At 41.6% G+C, this 12,330-nt stretch overlaps 1 protein-coding gene across 9 annotated transcripts in view; it reads right to left on the minus strand.

Annotated features, from left to right (window-relative positions):
• Positions 1-826: 826 nt before the first annotated feature.
• The window catches only part of MARCHF6 (membrane associated ring-CH-type finger 6), a 65,575-nt gene continuing 54,071 nt past the window's right edge, over positions 827-12,330 (minus strand). For 6 of the 9 annotated variants that reach the window (XM_084850594.1, XM_084850591.1, XM_084850596.1 and 3 more), the window contains 4 exons: positions 11,600-11,689; positions 10,290-10,422; positions 4,904-5,039; positions 827-4,269 (listed from right to left, as the gene is read on the minus strand). In XM_084850594.1, the coding sequence (XP_084706720.1) occupies positions 4,179-4,269; positions 4,904-5,039; positions 10,290-10,422; positions 11,600-11,689 (450 nt within the window). In that variant the 3' untranslated portion in view covers positions 827-4,178. Of the gene's footprint in view, positions 4,270-4,903; positions 5,040-9,349; positions 9,736-10,289; positions 10,423-11,599; positions 11,690-12,330 lie in introns of those variants that run through there. The other 3 variants (XM_084850592.1, XM_084850589.1, XR_014790304.1) reach the window with 2 other exon arrangements.

The raw sequence follows: 12,330 nt of genomic DNA on the forward strand, positions 1-12,330 counted from the left end.
TAAGCCTGCTCGCCCTGCCAAAATGGCAGGTGCCTGGGGGAGAGGGCCGCTGCGATTCTGGCCGCCCAGCTGCGAAGATGGGTGCTGCTGGAGCTTTCTGATGTACGAAACCAAGTGCAGGAACAGCAGCATGAGTAGCGCTTGGGTCGTGGTAAATAAAAACACTGCCCCGCCCGCTTCACGAAGGAAGAATCAGCAGGGCTTCCGCAACGAAAAGGTCCTGGTAGAAATGTCAGGGTGCAAAGAGGTGTCGATTTAACGTTTTGTTACATTTCTGTACTGCCCAATAGCCAAAGATCTCTGGGCGGTTCACAAACAAAAATGGCTTCTACAGATAACCCGATGGGCTCCTTCAGCAGCAGTCCCACAAGCAGCTGTTTGCATCGCTTGCAGCACAGCTTGACTGGGCACAAGCCCAAATTAAACTTTGTGGCTCTGGTTGTAGCATTGCTGAAGACTTGTATGTCGGAAACCTGGGTCCACACCTCCCCTTTCCAGCTTCGATTGTGAGACAACATACCAGGCAAACCAGAATCTGAAAAGCTCCTCATAGAAAAGGCTTGCACTAGCCCTTGTAGGGGTTTCTTTTAATGGGCAGTTGACCACTTTCAAGAAGCAGTTTGGCATAAGGCATATAGGGCTGTTCGAGAAGAATCCATCTAAGGACCCACCCGCCCCAGGCTGTGTTCTTTGCAAGCTGCCATTCTGGGTGCAAATGTTAAGTACCCCACCAATTTATTGAGCAACTTAAGTAACAGTAAATCCAAATCTTTTCTGATTGTGTACATTTTCAATATTGCTTGTATCTTTAAAAACAGCCAAAGTTAAGAATTTGTAAATTAAGTTTTATTGGTATTGAACATTGTACTTCGATGTGAAGGCCATTAAAGTGAAAATTATATACAACATAGATTTTACAAGAGGAGCCATGGCACAGACACTTTTTATCCTTTGAAGGAAACAAAAAAGATTCTACGGTAAAGAAACCCAAAATTGCACATCTATATATGGAAGCTTGATACTCACGTTTTGTAATGTGGGTAAATGGTGGACCACAGAGCTGGATGGCCAGTGAGTGATGAAGTCCCCCCTCCTCATATATACTGATTTGACATGATTTCAGCTATCACTTGCAGGTATGAAATCCTCTGAAATGCTCACAGGACTCACCTGTACATGAACATTTGCTTCAATGGAAGGAGAACCTCCATGCACAGAAAGGGATACATGTATACACGTGTTTCCTCCACTGAACGAACGTGTAATTCCGCTTGCACAGGAGCAACATTTTATGCCTCAAAATATATTGCCATGTTTTCATATGAATCTATACAACCATGAGGACTAGATACTTGCTTATATACACACAGAGGGTACTGAACAGTTGCCAAACGGTGCACCAAATACTGAGTTATACACATACAGAGCCACCAAAAGTTACCATTATAGCGGCACAGCTACAGTATATATCTTAAGAAATTAAATTGTTCACAGATGAAAAGTTTTTAAAAGCACAATTGCTTGATTCCTACAATATTTGGTCATATGCTGATTTACTGGTAGACTGCCAATTCCATGCCAATGTTTGTTGCCCAAAATACAAATACCTACTACTTTCCATTAGCAGAACCATATATATATTTTGAGATTTCATCACTAAACATAGAACTCAGTACTTGGCATAGAATTCAGCATTCTGAAAATCTTGGATGCTTTCCCCCCATTTTAAAGGAAGTTTCTAGTCCTTAGGATAGCAAGGAAAGGTATGAAAACACATTGGGCAATGAATTATGAATAAATGTGCTTAGTTTGCAGAATTGACACAGGGTACACAATTCAGCTTTTCTTTGCAAATTTTGACTTTCCCCCCTTAAACATAGAATACACACAGACCTGCTCATAGGTTACAATATTCATAATAAGATAATAGGCACAACAGTCATTTTGTTCTAAAGGGAACTGTGTATCATTAAACACTCCCAACTATGAACATTTTAAAACAGCAGCAATAAGAAAGCAGGTGCCAATGTTTTTTCTTAACAAACTTTAATAATCTTTGAAGACCAGGTTGTCTGGGATAAAAACACAAAATTACAAGATACTGCAAAATGCTACAGGAAGAAGCGCAGCATTGCTAGCAATATCCCAGTGGTAAGACTGCTTGGCGCTTTGTTGTTGTTGTTAAACAAAAACTGTTGATAACAGATTTTGTGCAACGAAATACGTTCGCAGTATTTGGGGGTAAAATATGTTCTTGTACATAAAAGTACACCGTTATAAATATTGAAATGTATACTACTTCTATGTCCAAAAAAATTGGGCATGAAAGACTCAAAATTAAGATCTGCATACAGTGAATTAGAAGCAAGTGTTTTTGGCCGTCTTCTGATTACTATGGTTCTTTATTGGGAACTACTTCAAAAATAAATCTCAAGACTATCAACACACTTATAGCCCAAAATGCCAAAAATGAGGTAATGCAAAATACCAATAGTGGCCCTCATATTAGATAGCTCAATCACATTTCTACTATATACCAGCACTGGGCACAAGTGTAGACTGTCAGAAATCTAGACTCCATATTCCCCCCACCCCCACCCCAAGACATGGAACCAAAACAGTTCTCAACATTTTTCTGCTTTTTCTTTCAAGCATAAAAATATCCTGAAGACAGCGGACAAACTCCTTGGTATTCTATTCAATACACATAACTTCACATGATATTCAGGGACACAGTCCTGAGTGGCCACACAACTGCATAGCATTAATAAACGTAAAATGATTTCTCACTTTTTTGGAACAGAATATTGCATGTCTTAAGCACACAGATGAACTGTACTTAAAGCTTTAGTATTATTCTATTTGTGTATCTCAGAATTACGGACATTAAGATGCAAGGCTACCTGCAGGAAATAATTATACATATAAAATATCAGAAACTGGTAAACTTGATTTGGGGTTCTTGTTTGGTGTCACCATTGTAAAGATTAACTGATTTAATTAAAAAATGGTTTTCTCTTCCTGCTGTTAATACTATATAGGTTCTTAATTCCACAATTTCCACACAAAAAACCTCTAGCATTACTGCCATGCAGAATGCTGATCATTTCTAGAATTTCAGGTGTTGATTTTAATGTGAGATGATATGATGTCCACAGTACAATTTGCAACTCTGGTTGTACAAAAGTTTCAGGCCGTTCAGAAAAAAGGTTTTTCATAACATGTTCCATTCCTAATGTTCTCTGTGCTCTTGAATAAACACCAAATAACCAACTCCAGTGTTCTCTAGAGTAAATAAATCCCTGTAAGCATTTCAACTGTATAGCTTCAAAAATTAAAAAGGAAATATTGGCTTATGCATTGGAAACAGATTCTTCTACAAACCTCTCAATTAGCCGATTTAAGTATTCCTGCCACTTAGCTCTAATGAACTTTGATTTAAGTGCTTAGAAATTCATTAAAATTCTGTCTTCCAGTGCCAAGGAATTAATGCCTCACAGCCAAACAAGCAATGCCAAAATTGTCTGAAGGAGAAAAAATTGTCTTGATTTACTGTACAATATTACAAACTCAGACACATGGAAAAATACTCAGGCAACGGAAAATGTACAGCTTTGATGTTATACAAAATGATAAAAAAAACTAATGAAGCTTGTGTGCTTGCCACAGCCACTTCACTGCTATGGTTATTTCATTTTTATATCCTTGATGAGCCCCCAGTTTTGCAAAAATTACGTTCTGGAAACAGCTACAGCCATCATAAAAATGCAGTTGATTAAAAAAAAAAAAAACATACGTGTCTTGCCTCTTGCAGTATTGCTTTGTGGCACATATGTCAACAGAACAGCAGTCCAAAATAAAGTGTCAACTAGATTTAATAAATTAATATTCTTTAAGATGTACAATGAACATTCATTTTTAATCCAGGGTTTTAGAGCATGGGTACGGGTATTGCTATTTACACATTTACAGATCTCAGCACTGATAACTTCAGAAAATGCAGATAAAAAGGTGCACAGCCTTGACTGCTATCTGAATGCCATGAGAAAAAAAGCCAAAATTAAAAGATAAAAACCCAGCTGAGAGGATTTGGGGGAAAGACACCCAAAGAATGAAGACAAGTCTATGAAAAAGGACACAAAGGCAAGGGAAGATCAAGTAATTCCATGTGACCATTTCTATTCTTGTGAAGACTGAGGTGGCGGCGGCGACATCCCTTGTTTCCCAGCTTTTCGTTCATAATTCACAAGTCGTTGCCCAACAAGGTACCTAGGATTTTAAAGTTTTAAAAAAATATATATGTTCAGTCCATCATTTCTACAGTTGATTACATTTCATTCTTTTTATGAAGTGAGTAGACTGAATGAGGAAGGTTCCACAACAGGCCGTATTTAAAAGATTTCAATGCTGCTAAATTTACTTAAAGCCATTAAGGTCCAAATAGCTACTATATAGGAAAAAATTAAAAGCTCTTTCTATAAAAAGAATGGAGATTCGCAGTTTGGTCAGTTGTAGGCATTTCTTTTTATTTATAATGTCTTTTTGGTCCTCTTTCCAAATTCCAAATGTAGGGAACTCAGATATGGCTTTACCAACACAAGCATATCTCTTCACAAAAGATCTGATTTCACTAACATTTTGAAGAAAAGCTTCCACTGTTTTCAAGGACAGTATGAAGACAGACATTATCATCCTTACCTAGTCAGACTACAGTAAATCTAACACAGTATTCTATTACATAGTGGTTACTTACAACTGCTTCAGAAAAAGCTTATAGCACCACTGAGCACTGCCAGAGTGCTCTAGATAATATCTATCACTTCCCAGGATTTAAACTTTCTAACAGTTTAGGAGACTATTATAACTATCCCAGCAGATGGATCTCTCTAGGGTAAGTACTCACTTGTCATTTTTTATGTGTTCATAAAGGCGCTTGAACTGACGGACTTGGAAGGATAAGATTCCCATCAAAACCACCACCATGAGTAGAAAAGGATAAATTCGACGCTGTACTAGGTTTTGCATTTCAGGAGTGACACCTGAAAAATAATTTTTAAAAGTGTGTGAGTAAACTGAAGGTATTGCCTTTGCACTTCAAATACTGACTGACATCGTTTTTTTATTATTATTAAGCTACACTGTCCTCCTTAATGAATTACAGACACAAAAAGGCACTAGTGAGCATTGTATAAGGGAAAAACAGTTTATCTACATTTGTAACAATTACGCTAATAAATTCCAGTTAAAACAAAGATGGTTTACTTGGATTTTCTCTTTCTTTATACAGTTTATGTACTTCAGAAAGACACAATTAAATTCCTTCAGGAAGGAAACAACTGTAGATAGACTGTAACAATATATTCACATTAAAATCAAAATAACATAGTGAATTGGAGCAACCAACATGCCAAAACTAACAACATAATACTTTGATTTGTAGTTTTATAGCTTTCTCTACCTCTCACCCAGTGACCTGGTATGTATTACAGAGACCTAACTGAATAAAGCTGGGGATGTTAATCTATCTCAGCTTTGTCCCCCCAGGGTTTTCTGTAGAACAACAGGCTAGACCGGGCGGGCGGAGTTGCAGTGGTCTATCGTGATACTATCCCCCTCACCAGGTGCCCTGGCCCACAGTCTACCAGGTTTGAATGTGTATACTTAAAAGTGGGTGCTCAGGACAGAATAGGGATTCTGTTGGTGTACCGCCCACCCTGCTGCCCAGCAGTCTCCCCTCCTGAGCTAGCCGGGGTGATCTCAGCGGCAGTGATGGAGTCCTTTTGGCTTGTTCTGCTGGGAGACTTCAACATCGATGCTGAGGCTGCCCTGTCAGGAGTGGCTCAGGACTTCATGTCCCCCATGACGACCATGGGTCTGTCCCAAGTGGTTTCTGGCCCCACTCATACAGCAGGTCACACTCTAGATCTAGTTTTCTATGCTGAGCAGGACGACGGTGATCTGGGTGTGGAGAAACTTTCGGTTGTTCTATTGTCATGGACAAAGCACTACCTAGTGGGGTTTAGACTCACTGGAACTCAGTGCCTCTGCAGGGATGGGGGACCGATTAAGCAGGTCCACCCCAGGAGACTGATGGATCCAGATGGTTTCCTGACAGCTCTCGGGGATTTTCTTGTTGCCTCAGCAGGTGATTCTGTCGAAGCCCTGGCTGATCTCTGGAATAGGGAAATCGCTGGGCAGTGAACACAATCGCTCCCGAGCATCCCTTCTCACGGAGTGGAGCCAGACGAGCACCCTGGTTCTCCAGGGAACTGGCGGCGATGAAGCGAATGAGACGGAGACTAGAGCGACGCTGGTGGAAAATTTGGAACGAGTCTGACTGAACACGGGCTAGAGCTTATTTGAAAGCCTACTCCATGGCAGGGAGGGCAGCAAAGAAGTCTTTCTTTTCTGCCATCACTGCATCTGCAGAGAGCTGGCCAGCGGAGCTGTTTCAAGTGGCCATGGGCCTTCTACATCCTGGCCCATGTGATGAAAATTCTGATGACTCAACAGCCTGCTGTGAACAATTTGCTCAGCACTTTGCTGATAAAATCCCTCGGATCCATTCTGACTTGGATGCTGTCATTGATGCAGATCCTGTGGATGTCACTTTGGCTCCTGCTTGTACAGTGTTGATGGATTCTTTTCAATTTGTGCAGCCTGAGGATGTGGACAGGATCCTTGGAGCAGTGAGAGCCACCACATGTATGCAGGATCCTCGCCCCCCCCCCCGGCTTATTAAAGGGGCCAGAGGAGGACTGGCCGAGTGGATAACAGGAGTGGTTAATGCCTCTTTGGAACAAGGTATTGTTCCATTATGCTTAAAAGAGGCGGTTGTGAGACCTCTGTTGAAGAAGCCTTCCCTGAATCCCACCATACTACACAACTATCGTCCAGTCTCTAACGTACCATTTTGGGCCAAGGTATTAGAGCGTGTGGTGACCTCCCAGCTCCAGGGGTTCCTGGATTAAACGGATTATCTTGATCCATTTCAATCTGGTTTCAGGCCTGGGTATGGGACGGAGACAGCTTTGGTCGCCTTGGTGGATGACCTATGCCGGGAACTGGACAGGGGGAGTGTGTCCCTGCTGGTTCTGCTGGACCTCTCAGCAGCATTCGATACCATCAACCATGATATTCTTCTGGGATGCCTCACTGGGATGGGACTTGGGGGTACTGTTTTACAGTGGCTCCATTCCTTCCTAGTGGGGCGAAGTCAGAAGGTGGTGTTGGGGGATGCCTGTTCGACTCCATGGCCATTAGCTTGCGGGGTCCCTCAGGGTTCTGTTCTGTCCCCCATGCTATTTAATGTCTACATGAAACCGCTGGGAGAGGTTGTCTGGAGTTTTGGAGTTTGGTACCACCAATATGCTGATGATGCCCAGCTCTACTACTCCTTTCCACCAGATTCCAAGGAAGCTGTTTCTGTCCTGAACCAATGTTTGGCATCAGTAATGGACTGGATGAGAGAGAACAAATTGAAACTTTATCCAGACAAGACAGAGGTGCTCCTGGTCAGTCAAAAGGCAGATCAGGGAATAGGGATTCAGCCTGTGTTGGATGGGGTTACACTCCCCCTGAAGACTCAGGTTTACAGTTTGGGGGTGCTCCTGGATTCAGCCCTAAGCCTGGATGCTCAGGTTTCTGTGGTGGCCAGAAGTGCTTTTGCACAGTTAAAACTAGTGTGCCAACTGTGCCCGTTCCTGGAGATGTCTGATCTGGCCATGGTGAAACATGCCTTAGTTACATCCCATTTGGATTACTGCAACGTGCTCTATGTGGGGCTGCCTATGCAACATGCTCTATGTGGGGCTGCCTATGAAGAGTGTTCGGAAACTGCAGTTGGTTCAAACAACTGCTGCCAGACTGTTGACTGGGGCTGGTTACAGGAAGCATACAACTCCCTTGTTAAAACAGATTCACTGGCTTCCAGTCTGTTTCTGGGCACAATTCAAAGTGCTGGCTATGACCTATAAAGCCCTATACGGCTCCAGTCCAGGTTATCTGAAAGACTGTATCCTCCCTTATGAACCTGCCCATGTCCTGAGATCTTCTGGGGAGGCTCTTCTCTCAGTCCCACCACTGCCACTTGTACATTTGGTGGGAACATGGGAGAAGGCTTTCTCAGTGGCTGCCCCACGGCTGTGGAACACTCTTCCCAGGGAGGCTAGGATGGCTCCTTCCTTGATGTGTTTCCGGAGGCAGACTAAAACATTCTTGTTCCAGCAGGCCTTTGGGACATAGTTGGAACCTGGGGGTAAGATGCTAAAATGCTGTTTTAAAATGCTCTTTTACTGTTTTAATATAATTTTTACTATAATATAATTGAAATCAGTGGTTCCACGGTCAGCAGTATTCAGCCAAATTAATGGAAGCTGAAACTAATAAAGTTGTGGCCCATTTAAACACAGTCCCATGTTGGGTCTCATACTCCCTCACCCCTCCCATACTTGCCTCCTATGTAGGCATAATCAAATCTTCCAAGGGAAGATCACAGTATGAAAATATCTTCCTGTGCTATAGATGAGCCCTTACTTCCAACAAGTTACTGCCATCTACAGACCAAAATAAGTAATGCAGTTGTTTTCTGGGGAGAACATGTAGCTTTTCTGTAAAAAGGTAATGGTGTCCCCAACCAGTCGTGTCCGACTCTAGGGTGCGGTGCTCATCCCCGTTTCTAAGCCGAAGAGCCAGCGCTGTCCGAAGACGCTTCCGTGGTCATGTGGCCGGCATGACTGAACACCGAGGTGCACGGAACGCTGTTACCTTTCCCGCCGAGGCAGTACCTATTTATCTACTTGCAATTTCTTGCTTTCGAACTGCTAGGTTGGCAGGAGCTGGGACCGAAGACGGGAGCTCACTCCGTCACGCAGCACTCGGGTCTCGAACTGCTGACCTGCCGACCTTCCGGTCTGCAGTTCAGCATCTTAACCACTAAGCCACCGCGGCTTTTCTGTAGGCGGAAGCTATTCACTGCTATAATGGCTTCTATATGACTTTCCTATTAATGAACCTTTAAGTATCAGTTCAAGCATTAATTTCCAGTATGTCATGTCAACCAATTAAAATATGCAGCCACACTGCAAATACCTGCCAGTTTCCCAACCAGTCATTATATTTTAGTTGCCCACAATCAACATTACTTGTGTATCATTCACATAAACAGAACTAAAATGGGTAACCTCAAACGTGAATCATCTCAAGTCAGTCAGTCAGTCACTCAGTCTTGAATGCTCCAGCCATATTTTTCTTGAAGTGTTTGTGGACTCTAGGTTTCTTAATTATATACCTAAGACTACAATCCTAAACACACTAGGGATTAAGCCACGTTGAATACAATGGGACTTACTTCTGAGTAGACCCAGATAGGATTTCATTGTAAAGTACTATTAGACTTTGAAGTAGAAGCTATTTTGCAATCATTTTTACTGGGTTGGATCCAGATATGTGCTCACAGAAGAGTTGTTATAGTGGTGAAGTACCGCAAAAACTCTGCACGAGTGGTGGCACAACAGGCACAGACTGAAATCTGGCCTTGAGGTAAGAGCACATGTATTGGATGAAGCACGTTGTGTGATATGTTGTACAACGTTGTGCAAGGATCTAGTGCTTGAATCCAGTATGCTGGATCAGGATCCCAGCATTGGCAGAATGACGTCGCATAATAAGGAAAACAGTTGTTGCATTTGTACAATGTGCCTTTCATTCGGAAAGGATGGAAACTGGATCCAATCACTGTAATAAAATTGTAGGCTTTAAAAAAATAACTCCAAATCTTATCACCTTTATGTGCTGCTTACACAGTTTCTCCTACATAAATGTGCATATTTAACAAGTTATTTTTGTGTACTTCGAAGAACTCTTTTAGGGTGATCTTTTATTTATGGCCTCCAAACCTAGCACATATTCCCAAGGCTAGAAATTTGAAAATAGAAGTTGGGAATCTAAATTTCACCTAAAGCTCATCACCTGCTCAAGAGAGTTTCAAGGTTTGTATCTGGGCCACAGTCTATGTTGACTCTAAAAGATATAATACGAAGTTCACACTCAACTAGTAAATGAAATACTTTTTTAACCTTTGGGCAAGATACAAATTAAGGTAAATAAAGTGGAACTATCTATGCATATGTAGAGACCTGAAGTTATGCTTGGCAGAACACTCAAGTTGAATTGTGCCAAGTGAACATTTGTCATTCTAGCAAGAAATGGATGATCCTGTATTTCCACTGATTCGTCTTAATCAAGCCTGGGGTCCAGGTGAAGAAATTTGCATGCCCATCTGCACTTACCTAGTAAAGGTACAACACCAGAAGCTATGATGTAAGGTACACAAAGAGAAAGCAACAAAACCGAGATGACAGGTGCTGCAAGCTTCCGTATTATAAAGTGTAAGTCAATATTTCGAATTCCATTTGCATAAACCTGAAGGAACAAGACAAAAGTTAAGATGCATGAAGGAAGATTGTCCAGCACATGCTGTTAAACATTTAAACGACCCAAGTACATCTTTGTGATTGGAAAGGAATATTAGGATAATCCTGAGGACATGTCACCATTACATGAATTAGTTAATATTTCACTAAGTGAAATAAGAAACCTTCTAAATAGGTGTGTCATTATATAAATTAACCAATCTAAGGCTGTGGTAATCAGGATTCACGTTCATATGCTAAAGAACGAGAACACAGATTAGCTCTATCTGCAGGTGGAGTACTAAATGCAGAAGATTTGTTGTTTATATTTAAAGTGAATTTATCTATGGATCTATGAAGGCCTAATTTTAAAAAGTGAAGATTTAAACTAGTAGGTCCATTTTAATTTGTCTTGTTTTGATATTTGATATGCTTTAATATAAAAGAATATTGTTCCAAAATTGTTGTTTTGATATAACTTAAAAGTGGTAGAAACATCTTGCACAGGTGAGAGTAAAAAAAGAGGCTGGACACTTCTAAATTTAAGCTTATATCATTATGCACCAGTTGGTAGCAATGTCATCCTGAGTAAACAATGTGATAAATTCGGTGTAGCGCAATATGAACATTTTTTTAAATTCTTTGAAATCCCTACTATTGTTATGAAGGGTGGAAACACTGGGTTGGAGCCAGACTAAGTTAGTCACACTTACAGTGCAATCCTATACATGTCTACTCAGAAGCAAGTCCCACTGAATTCAATGGGACTTGCTCCAGATACTGCAGCTCTAATTCCCACTGAAAATAACTGGATTTAAGTTCATCACAACTAACTTTTCATATTAATTTCAGTGGGACCTAATTTAGTCTGGATCCAAGTCATTCTTTTTCCCAATGTTATCTATTTCCTCAATATAACTGTAACTTGATTTCTCCCCCACACTGGGGATCCATGCTAAGTAGCATATTGGAAAAACAATGTAGAAGTTCAAGATTGCTGTTTCTGCAGCACAGAAAAGTAGGTGGGGCTCCCCAGGCCACAGAGAGACTATCTGAGGGTCACATGTGGTCTGCAGATTGCCCACCTGTGGCATTTACAATTCAGTGATCAGTATGTTCTGTCTGTTTACCACACACCAAAGAAACAAAGCTAACCTGTTCAATAACTGTTCAATAACTGCTCTCACCTGTTCAATAACTGTTTTCAGCCACCACTGAGGACCCATCAGAGTTATGGCAGCAATTATTTTGGCATGCAGAACACCAAGAGCCCAATCCTAATTCAAAACAAAAACAATTGCTATTATTTATATAACACTATCAATGTGCATAGCACTTTGCAGAGTACAAGAGAACAAGTCCCTACCTAGAAAGCCTGCAGTCTAATTTGACCAAGGTAGACAACAGAGGACGGGGAGGAAAAATGCGGCACAGGTAAACAAGAATGTGCATTATTTCAGTTACATATTCTGTGTTATAGTAGGTCATGGAAACATCCCTGACATTGGAGCAAGTGTGTAGTGTAGGATTTACTGAAAAAGCAGAAGTCCTAATGGATAAAAATCTATCCATTAGGAACTGACCTATCCTATGGCCAGCTGCTGATTGCAGCAGTTCCTTGGCATCATTAGAAAGGCATTTCTTTACAACATAGGGCAGTAAAGGGTATTAGCGGGGTGAGAGACAGGGCTGTGACAAGACATGTTAAGGGCGCAATCCTATCGGGATAGGCGGTCGCCTCCGAACTCAGAGGCAACTGCCTATCCAATGCAGGGCAGGAACAACACAGAGGGGATCTTCTCCTCCGCACTCCAGCTGCCCTGCATTCGCGGCTAGACAGCTGATTTTGGCTGTCTAGGTGCAGGAAGTCAGAGCGGGGGGCAGCAGAGGCCAGATGATGCAAAGGAAGCATAGGAAA

Source organism: Heloderma suspectum, chromosome 4 (genome assembly GCF_057233095.1).
Source record: "Heloderma suspectum isolate Gila_16-S chromosome 4, 16-S_ref, whole genome shotgun sequence".
NCBI classification, from domain to species: domain Eukaryota; kingdom Metazoa; phylum Chordata; class Lepidosauria; order Squamata; family Helodermatidae; genus Heloderma; species Heloderma suspectum.